Source organism: Akebia trifoliata, chromosome 16 (assembly GCF_017979445.1).
Source record: "Akebia trifoliata isolate Shusen 1 chromosome 16, ASM1797944v1, whole genome shotgun sequence".
Lineage (NCBI taxonomy): Eukaryota > Viridiplantae > Streptophyta > Magnoliopsida > Ranunculales > Lardizabalaceae > Akebia > Akebia trifoliata.
In genome coordinates, this window is record NC_141390.1 from 8,539,374 (window position 1) to 8,559,749 (window position 20,376).

Sequence of the window (20,376 nt, forward strand, 5' to 3'; positions counted from 1 at the left end):
AAATCTATGACAACCACTACTTGTTGAGAGAAGCTATTTATATTAGAGGGGTATTTATGTAATGAGGCCTAGTTATGTAAATAGGACTCCATGTCTTTAATTAAGGGCAATAGTGTACTCTTTTCTCTTCTGTTATCCTTACTATTATAAGGAGAGAACACCGAGTAAGAGTGGTTCAACTCCAAAATTTGGAAGACAAAAATGCCCCGCCAAGTGCATTTAATGTTTCTATTATATAAGTCACTTTCGTCAAAACAAATGAAATCACAATTCCATGATCCATAGAATAACACTAGTTAATTTCCAAAATATAAAAAAGCAGAAGCAACACATAGTAGATCAGTCAAGTGTAGAGGCAAGTTTATGGCTCATGGAGTAAGTGAAATGTTATGGTTAAGAACTCTTCTTCAAGAGCTTGGCTTTCTTATGAAAGGTTCAATGAGATTGTACTGTGATAACAAAACAGCAATTAGCATTGCACGCAACCCAATTCAACATAATAGTACAAAACATAGAGAGGTCGATCAGCTTTTCATCAGGGAGAATATTATGTTTGACATTGTGTACACACTTTTTGTAAATTCCAAATATATTAATTTAATTATCTTTTCTTTCTTAATTAGTTTTTAGTTTTATGCTTCATTTTCTTTCAAACTATTACACGTTTATCAATTGAATCTATTGATTTAAATTAATTGTGTATTCTATTGAACACAATATCTTAATTCCTAATGAATCTATTGATTCACACGCTTCCGCCACGTCAAATGGTATCAAAGATTTTGCTACGATCCACATTCATGGTTGATAAAAGAGAATTCATCACTAAAACTAAATTAGAAATCCAACTCGAGAAGTTTGAAGAAGGTGAACGTCTCAGTTGTATTATTAGTATCTTATTGCCAGTACAATATGTTGATCCTTCAACTCAACATAATCTTTTTCGAACTACTCATAAAGTCTAAGGCAAATTGTGCCAATTAATTATAGATAGTGGAAGTTCGGAAAATATAATTTCAAGCCACATGGTCGATGCACTCAAGCTACCCATTACGCAACACCCGATACCTTATTCTATAGGTTAGGTGGACAATGAGTACAAGAAGAATATGGCAAGTCAATGCTCTCATTCTTTTAATATTGGAAAATATCAAGATGAGGTTATATGTGACATCGTCCCAATAAGAGCATGCCACATCCTCTAGGGAAGACCTTGGCTTCATGATATTCTTTCATGTATAAATTATAATGGTGTCAAAGTAATCATAAATCCTTCCCATTCAAAGCCCAAAGCTACCTAACTAGCAAAGGAGAATAGAACATGCTTTGTTTCTACAAACATTAACGAGGACTTAAGGAAACAAGCCTAGGGGTGTCAATGGGTACCCATTTATCTGAAACCAAACCGGAACCAGAACCAAAAACATAGGTTCTGGATCCCATTTTAGTGAAACCGATTAGAATCAGGTCTGTTAAGATCCGAACCGTTAGGAACCGAAACCGATGGGTATAATCCAACAGGTACCCACGGTTATTCGGTTCAAACCGATTTATTCCCTAATAAGGGTTAATTCCTCAATCTTCTTCCTCTTGAAGAACAAAATACCCTTTTGTTCAAGCGATCCTATAAATCCTCCCAAAGACCCCATTATCTCTTCTGCATCTCTTCGCACTGACCAAACCCCCCCCCCCCCTTTATTCTTCTACTCCTCCTCCTCCTCTAAATAATTACAATAAAAATCATAGAGTTTTCTCAAATTTGGGATCTTTGGAACTCTTAGTGGAGCTGTTGCAATTGCTGGTTACGCTACTTACAATCCGTTTCTTCTCTTTTTCATCAATTTCTTGTAATACTTTACTTACAGAGATTTTCTTGTTTCTTTTGTTTCATCTCTAACTGGGTTTCTTCATTTGTTGGAAATCCAATAAAATCAAATAACCCATTTGGGTTTTGTTGAATTTGTAGTTTAAAATCCCAGAAACCCAAATACTAACTTATCATTTAAAAAATCTAAAGAAAAAATTTTCTTTCTTAATTGAATAATCCAAAATATAGGAAATTAGTTTCGTATAATAATTGATTTTTTCCTTTTTCTTAACCCAAAATTTGGAAATCTTTATAGCCGTGAAGCATCGAATGGAAAGACTTTGTTGTGGGAAGTTAGATAGGTGATTCATCAATTGATTAAGTGAGCCTAGGCCTCTTTGAAACATTTCTAATAGATTGGTTTGGCAGTATGTTTGCATTTGTCGTGAATACCGTTTCTAATGTGTTAGTTTGTTCTTAAATTTAGAATCGGATTCATGTATTGCTTGAAATATGCTAGTTAGGGCAAGTGCTTATCACACATCAATAACTTAAGAATTTGACCCCACACAAATATTTAAGAATGGAGTGCTACTTATTTGGTGATGTTTTGTTTGTTGTTTGAAATTTCAATTAATTTCTGTTTAATTTGTGTCAAAATAAAGTATTATTCCGTTGGATCTATTTTTTGTGGATCTGGATCTTGTGAGTGATTGAACTATAAGGTTTCTTTATTATAAAGATTGTTTGGGGTTCGATCTTTTTTTTCTTTTTGGAAGTTTAGGAGCTAATTTTGAGAACTTTTGATGACTTTGAAGGGTAATTTTCTAGTTTGTTAGTTAGAAACATGGTTGATTCTCACATAATCTTAATGAATTTTCTTAGGAAATATGGAGTTTATTATTAGAAAGATTAAAGGGTTTTTGTTTTGCATGTGTGTGTTTGATTTGTCCATTACATGGTGTTGTTCCAATTAGAGTCATGTGGATAGAACCAGAACCGATGGGCAACCGTGGGTTTTATTGGTTTCGGTTCCAGTTCCGGTTTCGATTCCAAATAATTTAAAATCAAAACCGGAACCGAAAAAATAAATGGTTCGCGGTTCTAAGTTGCTTAGAACCAAACCAGAACTGACCCATTGACACCGCTAAACTAGCCTAGTGTTCCCGGTGGTAGTGCAACCTTTCAATCAAGACCCTCCTACTCAAGTTTGTCCTCAAGTACAACCCCTCCTTGAAGAATTTTCCTGTCTTTTTCCTTCAAAATTGTCGAATTCCTTGCGTCTCATAAGGAATATACACCACCACATAGATTTCATACTTGGTGCAAACCTCCCAAATCTGCACTATTATGGGATGAATTCGAAAGAGTATGACATATTGAAGGAAGGAACAAGTGGAAAAGAATCTTAAAGCTTCTATTAACAAGTACAAAGTCAACGTTGATAAGCATAGAAGATTCAAGAGGTAAGAATAGGTGACTTGGTCATGGCTTATCTTAGTAAAGATCGTTTTTCCACTAGAATTTAAAACAAGACCAAGTTAAAAAAAAATTGAATCCTTCTATATCTTGAAAAATATAAACAATAATGCTTATGTGAAGGATTTGCCTAATGATATGCTATGGTCAATTATATTCTCTAAATTAAGTCTGAAGAATGGATATCATTGGAAGTGGATTAGAGTAAAAGATGCATGGAAAACAAGAAAAAAAGAAACAGGTCTTCAGGAACAATTCGAGAGCGAGCTTTTTTTAAGAACGGGGGCCTGATGTAGGGTATCTACAATTCTAATTACAGTTTTAGTAGTTTCTTAATTCGAGTATGACTTGTTTTATTTTCTAGGTTTAGTAGGATTTATATTTTTTAATTCTAGTATGATTTCTATAGTACAATTCCTTATTAGTTTCTATTTTATTATTTAAGCTTCAATCAGAAGTGTTTAGAAGTATCCAAATTGAATTTCAAGAGGTTTAGAAAGTTGGTATTATGTTATAGATAGGTTAGGAAAGTTATTTTAAAAAGTTTCTAAGTTGTTATGATAGAGTTATCTATATAAGAAGCTTCAAAAACAAAATTCTATGAATTCCTAATAAATCAATTCCATTATATTTTCTCTATTAATTATAGTGGAGGTTTTTTAGGCCTTCCACTCCTCAAGATTAACACTGTCTTATGATAGGGAACTCGATTTTGATATAACGATCTCTTCCTCTTATAACGATTGTCTGATTTTCTTCGACTCATTCGTTGTTACTACCTTGGTTGACCTTCTCTAATAGTGGATTTGACTCTTCTTCTTCCAGACAATGGCCCGGTTCTCTTCTACTCCTTTGCAATTTCTGGAATGACAAAAGATAAGAAAGAAGACAGATTGAGACCTCGGTGTAATGCCTACCAACGATCCTCCGAAGGTCTAGTTAGTACTCAGGTAAAAAGAATAAAGGAGAAAATGAATATTAGATTAATAAAGAGGAAGATGATGAATAGTAGTTTTACAGAATGATTTTCCTCTTGTAGGATATTATCTTACTTGTTAACCAACTAGCAACCAACCAACCCCTTATATAGTTTATGGAGGGTATATTTATAGGCAAGCCTTAAGATAGGTGTCAACACATTACTTGCCCAGGTGTAGGATGAGTTGGGTAGTTGAGATGTACTTAAGTGCTTTGGAAGATGTATCCATCACTTGTCAACAAATACTTGAATTTGATGTGTAAGCGTTGCAAGTCGTTAATGCAAAATAGAGAAAAAAAAGATCTCTGACACGATTGTCCCACTAGTCTAATAAGATTTTGTTTGTATCTTATTTAATGTGAACGAATGTACTTGAATTAGATATGTGTTAGGAATTAGATATGAATCCGGATTCAGGTCAGATACAAGTTAGGGATCATATACAAGCTTGGACTTAAGTTAGATACAAACTTGGACTTAAGTCAAATACAAGATCAGGTTCAAGTCAAATACAAGCTAGGGATCATACATGAGTTCGGACTTCGGTCAAATACGAGATTGGGCTTAAATCAAATGCGAGTTCGAACTCAGGTCGGATATAAGCTCGGGATTAAATACGAATTGCTTTAAGATATTAATTTAAATATACTCAGGAGCTTAGGCCCCGCCTTATTACGTAAGAATCATAATTTTTTTTTTTGTTGGATACTTGTCATAATCTTAGTTAAGGAGTTGCATCCGCTGCAGTTCTTCCCTTAAAAATGGTTACCACATATTGGTGTTTTACTCATCCACATCACAAACTAGTGTACAATAACCAGAAGTTGACCTACTATCAAGAATAGATCTTGGTCAGTTTACATCAATATAGACTTCTATCTTCATATGGCCATGTCTTGCAAACAACAATCTCTTACTAGGAAACTACTTTAAATATCGGATAATCAAGTGAACAACTTCCAAATGGGATGCCTAAACTAACTTGCAACTCTCACAACTTATGTAATATCAAGATGAGTAAGATATAAGAAGATTAATTTGATTTCCAAACTCTGAAATCTCCCTACATCAATAATGTTATGCCCATTATCATCATACAACTTGTGATTTTGGTCTATAGGTGTGTCAGCAGGTTTGCAACCAAGATTTTGTTTCTTAAAAATATCTAAGGTATACTTTATTTTGAGAAATAAAGGTGCCTTTCTTGGATCTAGCAACTTCAATCCCAAGAAAATACTTTAATGTCCCATATCCTTAAAATCTCAAACTCTATTCCCAAGCCTTGAGCTGTTGAATCCATTTGTGAACATCTCCCGTCACAACTATGTCATCCACGTACACAATGAGAGCCATTGTTCACCTAAAGTTTTCTATAACAAAGAGAGTATGATCAATATAGATTTGTGTGTATCCAACCTTCTTTAGAGTATATGACGTAACGGAAGTGTGTGAATCAATAGATCTGTTAGGAATTAAGATATTGTGTTCAATAGAACACAGAAAATCATTCTGAATCAATAAATTTAATTGATGAACAAGTAATAGCTTGAAAAAAATAAAGCATACAACAAAAAAGTAATTATAGTAAGTAGTTTTTCCCTTAACTAAGATTGTGACACGTACTCCCCAAAAAATTATGATTGTCACATAACAAGGTGGAACCCAAGTCATAAGCATATTTAAATCAATATCTAAAAGAAATTCATATCTGATCCCTAGCTCATATCTGACCAGAACTAGAACTCATATCTGACCTGAGTCCTACCTCGTATTTGACCTAAGCCCGATCTCGTATCTGACCAAAGCCCGAACTCGTATATGATCCCTAACTTGTATCTAACTTGAACCTGGGCTCATATCTAACTTAAGCCCAAGTTCATATATTACCAAAGTCCGAATTCATATCTAATCCCAAGCTTGTATCTGACCTGAACCAGAGCCCGTATCTGACCAAAGTCCGAGCTCATATCTGATTTGAATCCGAGCTGATATTTGATCCCTAGCACATATCTAAATACAAGTATATTCGTTCACCTTAAAAAAGACACAAACAAGATCTTATCAGACTAATGAGACTATCGTGTCAAGTATTTTTTTTATCTACTTTGCATTGAAGACCTGCAATACTTACACATCAAATTCAAATATTTACTAACAAGTGACGGATTCATCTTCCAAAACACTAAAGTGTATCTCAACTACCCAACTCATCAACACAGATGTCGTTTTCAAACACCTCAAACCTTACTAACATTAAATGAATTTTTCACTATGCTTCAAAAAAAAAAAAACGAGCCTGGCTACTCGTTAAAATCATGAATTGGAGTTATTTTTGCCACCTCGGTATACCAAGCTAACAAAAAGGGAACAATTGTGATAACCATTTTTGTCCATACCAAAGATTGTGACACGTACCCCCCAAAAAATTATGATCCTCACATAACAAGGCGGAACCCAAGCTCCCGAGCATATTTAAATCAATATCTTAAAGCAATTCATATATAATCTCAAGCTCGTATCTGACCTGAACCCGAGCTCATATCTGATCTAAGTCCGAGCTCGTATCTGGCCTAAACCTGAGCTCGTATCCAATCCCTAACTCGTATCCAATGTTGTCAAATGCGATCGCATATACTATTTTCAAAGTAAAAATTGCATATGCTACAATCGCATACCCCAAATTATGTTATATGCCAATATGCCATGGCATATTTTTGTGGATGACATGCCATTTGTGTGATGGCACATTTTTCTACATATTTTTTTCAATTTTTTTCTTGCAACATATGCTACCACATATCCCATGTACGAAATTGCATATGCGAACAACATGTGTTGGTCGCATATGCTATTTAACAACATTGCTCGTATCTGACCTAAACCGGATCTCATATCTGACCTGAGCCCGAACTTATATCTAACCTAAGCCCGAACTCATATCCGATCCCTAATTTGTATCTAGCCTGAATCTGAGTACATATCTTACTTAAGCCCGAGCTCATATATGACCTAAACCCGAACTTATATCTGACTTGAACCCAAGCTCGTATCCGACCTAAGCCCGAGCCCATATCTAAACCCCATCTCGTATTTAACCTGAACCCGAGCTCATATATGATCCCTAGACATATTTAAATTCAAGTATATTCATTCACATTAAATAAGATACAAACAAGATATCTGATATTATCAGATTGATGGGACAATCATGTCATAGATCTTTTTTCTCTACTATACATTGAAGACCTGCAACACTTACACATTAAATTCAAGTCTTTATTGACAAATGATTAATCCATCTTCCAAAGCACTCAAGTGCATCTCAACTACCTAACTCATCATACACCTAGACAAGTAATGTGTTGACACCTATCTCAAGGCTTGCTTATAAGTATACCCTCCGTAAACTAAATAAGAGGTTGGTTGACTACCAATTGGCTGACAAGTAAGAGAATATCTTACAAGAGGAAAATCATTCTGCAAAACTACTATTAATCATCTTCCTCTTCATTAATCTAATATTCATCTTCTCCATTTATTCTTTTTACCTGAGTACTAACTAGACCTTCGGAGAATTGTTAGCAGGCATTACACCGAAGCCTCAATCCTTCTTCTTTCTTACCTTCTGTTTTGAAGAAGAAAAGTCAAATCCACCATTAGAAGAGGTCAACCAAGGTAGCATCAAAGAATGAATCGAGGAGAATCAGACAATCATCATAAGAGGAAGAAATCATTAGATCAAAATCGACTTTGTGGTATCAAAGCAACTATAATCCGAATTTCATATTTGAAATCTGCTTCCTCCTAATTCTCTCTTAGTTAATGCAAGATCCACTATTTTGACTCCAACTTAGGATTTCTTTCATTTATATGTTTAACTGGACTCTCGATATCAATATTGTGCACTACTTATACATGACTATATAACTAGTTTTTTTTTTTAATTGATAGTACATGTCCATGCTTGTAGAATTTCAGAAAATCTGAATGTGTTATAAAAAGTTCATTTTTTCAAACATATCCACTCCAGACCAATATCATGCCCAAAGAGAGAGAGAGAGATAGAGAGCATACCGAAGTGAATTCACTTCAATGATCACATGGTCTTGCTCCACGCTTTCATGAACAGCTCTTAAAAATGTTGCTTCCACCTGAAAACTATAAATGGGTAAAATTTGGGTTTTACTTGCAAAAAAGAAGATTTAGTACCACACTTCACGTCCACTATAATCACCTCTCTCTCAAAATAGACAGAATCATCTTTCTGATCTTCATTATCATAATCTTCAGAATTGGCAGCATCAGAGTCGGGTTTCAACTCTCCAGAAGGTGGGAGAAGACTGCCATCTTGAGCACATAAATCTAGGTCAACATGTGCAGAATTTGTGAATTCTGTAAGTTTATCTGCAGGAATAGGTGCAATTGAGTGCCTCCATTCTTCTTCTTGGCCTCCTTCACAAACCGACCAAATGTAACCAACTCCTGAAACGCCAACCTGACAAATAATAATTCAAAGTTTAAGGGAAAAAAATTTAACTTTTCAACTGTCATCATCATCAACATTGGAACCTTATCCCAAAGCTTTGGCTGAATAAATCTTGCTGTCCATTTAATTCTGACCAGAACCACATCTTCTATTATTAAAAGTGTTCTCATACCTACTTTCACTACCTCGGTCACATTTCAACCATCTCGGGTTTAAAATTGTTAGAATATAGGGTTTAGTTAAAATTGTGTGTATAAGAGCAGTAATGTAACTTTAGATTTTATATACATAAAACACAATAGAGAAGGCTGAGTCATTCTAAGTTCAACTCCTCCTAAAACTTTTCTATCTTCTTTGCTTTATTCTTTCTACTCTATCGCATGTATCACAGCACTACTGAAGCAATTTTTCTTCTTATTCTCTTTTTTTTCCTTCTTTTTTTGGTTTTGTTTTCCTTTTTCGTCCTGAGTACCACAAGCCCTAGAAAGAGTTATTAACCCAAAGGTTTTGATCTAAGGAGTATCTCAAACCTAAATGGTGGTTTAAAACCTGCCACACCTTCCATGGAGTGATTTAAGGTTGTCACAGGGAACTATGATGCTGATTTATGCATTTAGAGGCTGCCGTAGGGTATTTATGGGTTGTTTTTTTGTTTGTGTGATGTGTTTTGAAGCCCTAGATGCTGATTGGTGGGTGTAGAGGATGCCGTGAGGTATCTTTCTGGTGGATGCAAGCATATTTGTGTGTGTTGGTGAATGCCTAGGGTGTCAATTACCCTTTGATGTGCTGATTTCTGCTTGGAGTGTCAAGAAATTTTGCTTTTTCTTGATTTTTCCTTCTCCCTGTCCTATATGGCAGGTACTAGTGATGTTAAAAACCCCAATTGGAATATGTCTAATCGAGTTGGAATACACATTACATTTGTTAAGACTTAATAGTATCAATTACCTGTTATGGTCCCAATCGGTGGAAGTGTTTTTGTGTACAAAGAAGAATGGGAAATAGATTACAAATGATCACTCTTTTTGTCAAATTAAGGTGGATATGATGATTGGCTTAATGAAAATTATCTAGTAATGACATGGTTTAAAATATCGTATCGATTGAATGTTTCAGTAAATAAAAAAACTGATACGGTATCGACCGATACATTCGATACAAACCCGATACATTCCCAAAACATTCAATGTTTTGGGGTCAATGTTTCGTATTGGTCTTGGCGGATATCATCACGAATTGATAGATACATTCCGCTATTTTAAACCATGGTTATGGAATAGTATGGAATAATCAATGCACGTGAAAAACAGATTTGAGATACTGTAAAGGAGATGTAACCCCAGGACAAGAATGTGTCTCACATTTATCAATTGTTTGAGAACATGTTTAGTTTGAAACAATGGAACAAATCTCCTAATGAGTTTTTAGCACTCTTCGAGGTATGTAAAAGAGATACAGATCAATCAACCTATCACTCCTGATGTCGAGAACAAGACTAGGGTTTTAAAACCTAAAAGAATGTAGGGCATCTTGTGTTATACTAATGGCAGATAGAGAGGAGCATAGTTGGTAAAAGTAGAACACACAACCAACAAGAAAAAACAATTAACAAGCCAACCTCAGAATAATCAGATGATGTGGATGTCAACTCCCCATTGGGCATATCCAACGATCCCATCATGGCTGCAATTAAACATTTTCATATGTTTAAAGGTAATAATAAAAACTATAAAATTATCACCAATGGAAAACAAACATATCAAAACTTGATGTAAAATGATGGAAAAATAAAATAAACAAAGTTGGACAAATTTGAAGAAGCTTACATAAGACATCTTGAAGAAAACTAAAACTTGATAAGAAGAACAATACAAGTCGTACGGTTGATTATCTCATTAGATGACATATTAGGTGCTCTTAAATTGATTGTAGATAACTATATGCTTTCTGAACAAACACGAATATTACATTTACAAAGTCAGATTGTTAACAATAAATTTGGAGACAACCATATGCTTTCTGAACAAACACGAATTTATATGCACAATTATATTAATAAAGTGTCAAAGCCCAACAAAATGCACACTCCATGGAGGTCAAAGCAACCTACCAAAGACTAAACATAAAAAAGACAAAAGTTGTCCTCCCCTTTTACAATTGAGCAAACAGACATCAAAATAAATTCCTTTACATTCTTTAAAATTATAGATCATTTGAACAAAAGAGTTTTGATTCTTAAGACTGGCTGGAGCCAACTCCGCTTTCCCATTTAAGACCCTTCTATTTCTTTCTTTAACTAACCCCGAACAAATAGAAATTTACAATTCACTTGTCCTCTAGATGAGAAATCATAAGAACATCAACTCTGACAAGCAAACATGACAGTCCCAGACATGACCAAGAAATGCTCATGCCATCCTAAGCAGTGACCATGCCATGCCCAAGCCATGACATGCCTGACCGATCCCAGAATGTGAAAGTCATCCCTACAGATCCTATGCTTATATTATTAAATTCCATCTATATATCATCATAATAGAACTTTATATATAATTTTGTCTAACTTTATTTATCATAAAAAAGCCTTTCGCTTCAAAAAACTAAATGGATGTTTTAAAACACGCCGATAAGTCTAGTGTGAGAGATCCAATTTAACTGAAAAATATATACAAATATTTAGGTGAACGGAGGCATCTATGTTGGTTGAGACATGATTTTCAAACTCGCCTATTTGACTCAAAACAATCAAGTTGATTCAAGTGTTTGTAATTCATTTAGAATCAGGCTACTGAGTCGGGTAGTAGCTACTCAACATGGTAATTTGAAAGCTAGGTCAGGTCAGTGAACTCGGATTCAAAAGAAAAGGTTTAAAATGAAAGGAGGGGAAGCAGGAAGAAGATGGGTTTAAACAGAAAGGAGATGCATGCCACCCAAGGTTTACTTGTGAACATCGAGGTTCAGCCATAAAGTGTCACATGTACACACCAGCAACCCCCCCCCCCCCCCCCTTGAAGCCCGCTGCTCCTCATCCCTAAAGGAGATTAACATACTCATTTTCTTTTCTCGTCTCTTTTATGCCCAAAAGTAATTAACATAATCAGTCCCCCCCCCCCCCCCCCCCCAAAAAAAAAAAGGTCAAATTGGAATTGAAAATTAATTGAAGACGAAAATAGTATGCGTATGTAATAAATTTATATTTTAGAATAATAATGAAACCACCAAGCAAACTCAACTCTACAAACTTCGAAGTCAAACTGAGTTGTAAAACACTAAATGCGGCACAAACCTCAGAAACCTAGGTAACACTAATTTACGATATAGGTTTTTTCTTCCACGATGAATTTCAAAACTCACAAGTCAACAAATATTCTCAGCCTATTGATCAAAAAGAAATATACATGTGGTTTTTCTTGGGAAATTTTAGGTATATAAGAAAACAATGCATTAAGCGTAATCACCCTTCTCCCAATACATGCTCTACTTTTTAAATGACTCTCAACAACATCCCTTAGGACGAGGAACCCCATCATGGACCCATTCAACATCATGTATCCAAGCCCTGTGTTTTGCCTAATGTTGTAGACCAAGAGAAGAGATTTCACATGATTGTATTCCCAACATTTCACGAACCTACAATAATTTATTTTTCTTCCACAATTGAATCAAATTCATACCCCTCCCAAGAACTTTAGAGTGACTTTTAGCGGAACACACACCCTAATCAAAAAGTAAAATAATGGAGTGTCTCATTGGGCATTAATAAACATGGGGGAAAAATTGAAAGCAATAACATTATATGATAAGCATAATTTGAGCCATAGTTTTGCAATTCAATCCAAAAAAAGATATAGAATGATGAAACAAGCAAGCTAACTAGTTTAGCATTGGGAGCATTTGAATTTTACATTGACTTTCTACAATCCCACTGCTACTGTCAGCATACTCAAGCTCTTCATCACTGTCTTGCTTGGTTGGCTGAGGAAGTAAAGATACCTTTGAGTATGCAGGAACAACAAATTGTTGCCCAATAATGACCTAGAGGACAATAAAAGTAGGAAAATTAATAATGCCTTGACATGTTTTTTTCATAGAACATAGACATGACTTTTGAGATTGACCGATGAGGAGAATGAACATGCATCAGTGTGCATGAGAAATTATGATGTCAAGAAAATATAGTGCATGTATGGAACAAAAGTTTCAGGAATGTCTATAAATGGTTCAATGAATAATAAGCGTGAATCACAGGGACAAAACAATTAGATATAAGACTAGTTTCTAAATAGTTTAATGAAAAAAAAATTCTACAAATTTCAGAATGCTCTACCTAATTACCAAAGGCCATGCAATCAGTACGGTCTAATCAATATTGCAAGTTATATAACAATCCAATTTTACAACACCCCATCCCTAAGAAGGAAAGAAATTCCAACTCATTAGGATCCTTTTTCTCCTGTGGAGGCAGACATAGGGCTCAAATTTCTCTAGTTCAATCTTGAGCAACACTAGAGATGCCAGTTAGGTCAAGATTTCCTACAAAGAAACCATCAAAAGATTCCTCTTCCTTAAACAATAGCTTTCCAACCACAAGAGGACAAAACCTAGAGAATTCTCTCATTATGCTCACTTAAATACATTGAAGTTGGTGACCAAAAATATCTTTGGTTGTTTCTCTTCATCCAGTCATTCCTCTCAGAAGACTATTTTCAATCTTGTAGCAAGTTTTTCTAAACTTGTATCAAACCCAATCTACTTCTTAACAGGCATTGCTTCCTTTGCATCATTATTTTATAATAATTTCTTACATTTGCAAAAAGGCTCATGTTCTCAAATATTATCAGGTCAAGATGTTTAACAACAACTATTTCACGAGTAGAGGGTAGATGTTGATGTTTTAGATGTCCAAAAAAAAAAAAATCAAAGTTTATGTACAGTAGAAATGACAAAAATTAGGGGTATTTTAGATACTAAAAAGAAAATATTTAAGTTATTTTATATGAATAGTTATGATTTGATTCTTGGGATTTAAGTAAAATTCTATTTATCTACAAATAATTGGTTATTAAAACATGGAAGTAGAACTCGATTGATTAATAATATTTTCGTAGCTTTTGAAACTTTGCTAACATTAATTAGCCTTTGAGTACCTTAGTGTTCACGTATAAAGAGATTTTGGGGGGTTATCTCTTGATTCAACTACCGTAGAAGCCTAGATTTAGTCTTCTACTAGTTTTGTTTGGTTTTGTATCAAAACTAGTTTATTTCTCTCAGTGGGCATTGCTTACTACTACATCATTTGGTATTAGAGCAAATTTCTTCCTAGGAACACATGTCGATTGACAAATCGAAACAACTGCGATCAACACGAACAAATGGATCTGAAGAGCGATACGAGCAACACTTGGAATGTTCTATATGAAGGTCACATCCATGACGATGAAGAGATTGAATAAGTCATCATGCCACTAATCATCACTTCATCAGACAACATGCCATCTAACATCATATCAACTATCAAAATACCATCTGTTATCACACCATCAGCCATCAATCATGAGAAGCCGAACTGGTCATCTATGAAGAAGTTATTTGATGAAATGTTCTTTATAAGTAAAATTTCATTAGACAAGGATGCTTGAAAAAACCAACCAAGGAACAAGATACAATACTCCACAATATGATAGACGCAACCTATTACTTCAAGGGTATATTACAAACCCAATCCTAACGACCCAAAAATTATTAAAAAAGAACACCCCTAAACTATTTGAGGATTTTACACCAAAAGTAAATAAACCAAGAATTTAAATCACTAAATTGTTGATCGATTGGTCATAATTGTAGAAGATTCGTGAATTTCTTTCCTTCCATAAACCCAAAAAATAGATTAAGGCATAAGGGTCAAAAGAAATCTTTTAGCAGCCAAGAAAGATCTACCCATAACCTACTAGATGGTTAACAAGAGTCTAACGGACATTGGGAAACAGCCCACATATGCCAAAGAGGGAGAGGAAATGATGCCAAATCTCACAAGCCGCCCAACAATGAATAAGGAGATGACTGACAGATTCGCATCACCTTTACACATAACACAACGGTTTGGCAAGCAACTCTCCCTCTTAATGACATTCTCAATCATCCAAGCTTGCTAGAAACCCCCAACCACACAAAGAAGCATACTTTAAAAGGTACTTTAATGCCCGAAAATGTCTAAATAGAAAAGATCGAGCCAAGTTTCAATGAAATATCCAAGGATATATAAAAGGGATTCACCGAGAATATTTTTTTTTTTTATAAGTTAAAATTTTATTAGTAAAAAGGGGACGAGATGTCCCAGGAGTTCAAACTTATCAAAAGAGCAAAAAAGCAAAAGAAAAACCACAAAAAAAACTACTAATCTCCCAAATTACAAATGAGATCTCATCGAGCAACAAAATCTTCAAAGAAAAGCCCCTTAAAAACTTTTCCCTAGAAAAAGAGCAATCCCAGCACATTAAACTTGAGATCTTAATAAGATAACTTCTTTCCTTCAAAAATCCGATGATTCCCCTTAAACTCTTTAATAATCTCTATAGAATTCGCTTACAATGACGAAAAGAGAAACCCCAAAACAGCCACAAACAAAAAGTTCTTGGATTGTTTGTGGAAAGCAACCTTCCATACCAAATAGCCCAAGATAATGAGACCACAACCTATTCGCCATTCCACAATGCATAAGGAGATGATCTATCGTCTCTTCATTTCTCATACACAAGACAACAATTTAGCATTTGAAAACCTCATTTGATAAATTGATCCAAAGTGGTTAACCTACCCAAGGATGTTGGCCATGTAAAGATAGAAATTTTTTAAGGAACCTTTGTACCCCAAATCATAATGGCGCGAAAGATAGAAGTCGAAGTCGGTAATTCAGCCGTATACGTTGAATGCACAGAAAAGCCCACCTCTCTTGTACCATCCCATAACCTACGATCGTTGTTCTCAAGAAGAGTTATACCGCATCAACTAGCACCAAAAGGCACTCCACACTACTCAATTCCCAATCATCAAAATCTCATGCTCTTTCCAAGCCATAACCTACCAAGAAATAATCAATAATCATCCCTTTTTCGTCTGACACTGCAAAAAGATCTGAAAAGAGTTCTTTCAACAGAGTGTCTCCACATCATTTTTCCTTCCAAAAGCAAACCCTCTTACCCCTCCCACCTTGAATTTCACCTTCTTTCAGAACGAAGGTAAGAAACAAAAAATGTCTTTCCAAACCCCACACCCATATGCCCCTTTCACTTCTTTTGTTTCCAACCCAACTCTTGCAACCCAAACTTATTAGCCACCACTTCTCTCTATATAACTAGCCTTCCTCCACAACCATTTAGACAATAAAGTAGAATTCATCATAGAAATTTTTCAGAGCCCCAAACACCCTGTAACATTCGGTAAGCAAATTTTTCTCCAACTCACCGAGAATATTCCTTATTTAGAACCCTCCCACTTCCAACCATCATCATTTCCCATATTTAGAACTACTTCAGATAAGCTATAAACCAACGAAAAAACTTGATCAATCTCCCAATCATTGAAACTCTTCTAAATCCTAAGTCTCACGCACTACTTGAACCCGATGAAGATACCCAAGCATTAAAAATATTGAAGTTGAACTTTTTCAAATAGGGGTGATTGATGCAGTCAAACATATAGAACTCATTTGAAAATCGAATATTAGTAGTTTTCTAAACCCTCAATGTCAGCGATGAGATGCTAAGAAAAGACGACAGTTATTTTTGGTATACATAATAACTCTTTTATTCAGACATTTGATTGGAAAACCATCAAATGCGTTGGAAATATTGTTCAATGATCTACAATTCTTTCATGACTTTAGGACAAAGTTTCATGTTTTGGATGTCAAAAATGTATTGAAAGTTTTAGTACATTAAAAGTAATGAAAATTAAGAGTATTTTAGGTATTATAAAGAAAATATTTATGTAATTTTTTATTAATGGATAGGATTTGTTTCTTAGGTTTTGAGTTAGGTTTTAGTGTCTTGCTTTCCTAATAAAAATTTGGTTATTAAAACATAGAGGATACATTGATTAATATTATTCTAGTAGCTTTTGAAGCTTTGCCAACATCGGTTGGCCATGCTTTTCCTTAGGATTCATTTGAAGAGAGATTTGGTGGGTTATCTCTTGATTCAACCACCTTGAAATACAATTTTCAATCCTTTTGCATGCTTTTCTAGTTTCATGTAAAAACCTATTTGTTTTTCTTAGTGGCAATCACTTTCTCTTGCATCAATTGGTATCAAAGCAAGCTCCTTACTAGGTAACATGTGTCGATCAACAAACCGAAGCAATTGCAATCAACACAAAAAGACAGATTCGCATAATGATGTGGGCAATGTGTAGAATGTTGTATATGGGCTATGTCAAATGAAATGATCAAATCATCACATCATTGGACAGCATACCTTCTAACATCACATCAACCATCATCAAACTACCTATTGTCACACCATCGCTCACAATGAGCCATGACGAACATCTACTAAGTTTTGGGGTTGAACTCTTTCCAAGAGGGGGCGACTAATACATTCAAAATCTAGATCTCGTGTGATATTTTTAAGACTCAAACGAACAAATGTTTGGAAAAGAGGTTTATATTCTCAAATCCTACTTAGAAGTCAATACTTTTTACTCAACATCTAATTGGGAAGTCCTCAGTTACGTTGAAAAGCTCGTTGAATGATCTACAACAATTAATTCATGACATATGGATGGATTCTGATGTTTTGGATAACAAAAATGTATTGAAAGTTTTTGTATATTAGAAATGATGAAAATTAAGGGAACTTCCAAGTTTTATACAAAAACATTTTAATGGTTAGGATTTGTTTATTTTGGTAATCATTGAAACTTTGCTAACATTTGTTATCCTTAGTGTTCCTTCGGATTCACTTAAATGGATTTTGGTAGGCTATATATTGATTCAACTACTTTTGAAGACTCTTTTCAGTATTTTGCTTTTTTTTTTCTAATTTTGTATCAAAACTAGTCTATTTCTCTTAATGGGCATTGCTTTCTCCTACATTATTTTTTATCATTTGCAACTAAAATTTCTTCGATAATTCCATCATTTCGATGAAAATTGCATTAATTTCCATGTTGATTGAAATATATTTGTTTCTAGGTTGATCAAAATAGACACGAAAACCAAAATTTAACACATTGACAAAATAGTAGACTTAGATGTAACATGTATATCCCACGTCTTACTACCTCAACTTCTCACAACCACCATGCATCTTCCCTTTGTATAAAATTTTAACACTTTCAGAAAATACATTAAATATTTTCATTTTCAAAGAAATTAATGCAAATAAGACGGTATCTTGTAAAGGAAAATGGATAAGCTGGTTGCTTTATTTTTTGTGTATCCTAATCTTCCCGATCTCCTGGTCATGTGTATTTTCGTTTCGTTTCTTAATAAAGTTCATTATTTATTTTTATTTTATTTTATTTTATTTTATTGTTAGAAAAAACAATTGTGGAGATCGGAATTTTGGTTGAGTAGCTAGAAGGGTTTAGTTTTATGATAGATGAAACATTTGGTCATAATTTTCTGAACAGCTTTTGCTCAATGTGTGAAGAGCCCCTTTTAAGAAGAGTTCCAACTATCTTTTCTCCTTCTAAATGTAAAAGGATGAGTAGTACAAAAATTCACATCATGAGAAGGGGATGAAGTTTGTTGGAGTTTCAGGTTTTAGGAGTTTAAATGATTGGGAAATTTGACTCAATTCCAGCTTAATCATATAATTGTATCCTTCCTTACCTTCAATACAAGATAAGCGGTTGTCTACGACTGTACTGGGAGTTGTGAAAGCAATTTTATTCAGTTTGATAATTTTATTCGGATTTGGAAGCATCATCTAGATCTATATTTTCCTCATTGTGTTGGTATCTAGAATCCTCTCCAAGGTGGTTTGCTTCATTTACACCACTTATTTAGACAAATATTAAAAGGATCATTTGGGGAACAAGAAAATTCATTGTTGATTTCTGCTTCATGTGCAAGACTAGTGTCAAATCAGTTAATTTCTGCTCCATTTCCATCATCATTTGTCTAGGGATCTAAGACCCTATCCAAGATAGCATTCTTTGTTTGGACAACTTCCAAGGAATCTTAATAGAGGAGCATTTGTACATTTGCAATTGGATCATAGTAACCTTTTGTTTGATGTGCAAAACTATGAAGTTCATTTTTATCAAAAACCTTGAAAAAGTACAAAACTTATATTAAAATGGGGTCCGAACGGTGCACAAGACCCAATTGATAGAAATAACCCGATGAAATATCTTACCCATGTGTAATTTTTTATAAAATACAATTAAACATATCAAATATGCAAGTTCTGACGTGAATTTGAAATAACCAATTGAATTCTATATTTTTGGAAACTTACCACAAATTTTTAATAAAAGTCTAAATACAATTTTCACAATCTCCGATTACTAATAGAAATTGAGAGTTCCTTACCATCTCTATGCAAAGGAATTGAAACACATGCGCGGAAATCGAGACGAACAACACGGAAATCGAGGTAACTCGTACTTCGAGGCGGCTGATTTTCGAAACCGGCCCTGTGGTTTCGAAGATTTCGATGTCGTCGTCATTTCTTCCTTCTACGGCGGAGGACAGTTTGATCCCGAAACGGATGAAATCCGAGGTCGAAGTTTTGAAATCCCCGTATATACATACGGCTGATTTTTGACGATACGAAGTGAAAAAGACGAGAAAACGAAAGGAATTTGGATGGGATTTTGTAGATGTCGAGACTGCGGACGTTTCTCCCTTCTGCGTCGGTTGTCCACGGCAAGCCGTTTGCGAGGAATCTAAGGTGGAAGATCGAAGAAAAAAACAAATTTTTCTTTTAAAAAATGGGTTGCTATTGGACGGGTTGGAGAAGACGAAGTGAAAAGAAAAAAATTTAAAATTTTATTTATATAAAAATTTGGGACAAAATCAGTATGTTGCCAATTGTTTTTATCGACGATAATTTGACCATCCGGACTCCAAAACTGATAAATAAATACTCTATTTCATCTAATTTTTCGTTCCGGATCTAATGGTATGGTCAATTTCTACAAATTCTATCTCTAATAAAAATTTACAGTTTTTGCCTGAGGTGACTCCTAAGTCCCACTTTCAAGATTTTCTCGAAATTTCACTATTTATTTCCTCGATATACGAATCAGAAATTTGAGATTTTACATTCTCCCCCCTTAATAAAAATTTCGTCCTCAAAATTGAAATCATACATTATCAAACTTCATCCTCACCATACTTACACAACATGTATAATGAGCAATACATATTTTCGATTATCATCTATTCTTGGTCCCAAATCAATCTCATTTATAATTCATAACCTTATGTCTCCCATACTCTGTCAACCCAACACATTCATTAATTAATCACTCTAATTCAAACTCATACTCCAACTAATCCATTATTTGTATAACCCTAAGATAACAATCAATTCACCTTGTATCACTTCCCCACCAATGTCTATCAACAATAATCCTTTCACATCTTCTCTATTCTTTATCTTTATTTCTCTCATC

General features: G+C 34.5%; 1 protein-coding gene across 12 annotated transcripts in view; it reads right to left on the minus strand.

The window, feature by feature from the left end:
• Positions 1–20,376, minus strand: part of LOC147382510 (Trimeric LpxA-like enzyme) — a 69,069-nt gene that overhangs the window by 25,020 nt on the left and 23,673 nt on the right. For 11 of the 12 annotated variants that reach the window (XR_015174071.1, XM_086429450.1, XM_086429447.1 and 8 more), the window contains 4 exons: positions 12,657–12,786; positions 10,370–10,434; positions 8,500–8,760; positions 8,340–8,416 (listed from right to left, as the gene is read on the minus strand). Coding sequence is in view for 11 of the 12 variants with exons in the window: in XM_086429450.1 (XP_086285576.1) it covers positions 8,340–8,416; positions 8,500–8,760; positions 10,370–10,434; positions 12,657–12,786 (533 nt within the window). In the remaining variant the exon portion in view is untranslated. The remainder of the gene's footprint in view (positions 1–8,339; positions 8,417–8,499; positions 8,761–10,369; positions 10,435–12,656; positions 12,787–20,376) is intronic. The other variant, XM_086429453.1, reaches the window with a different exon arrangement.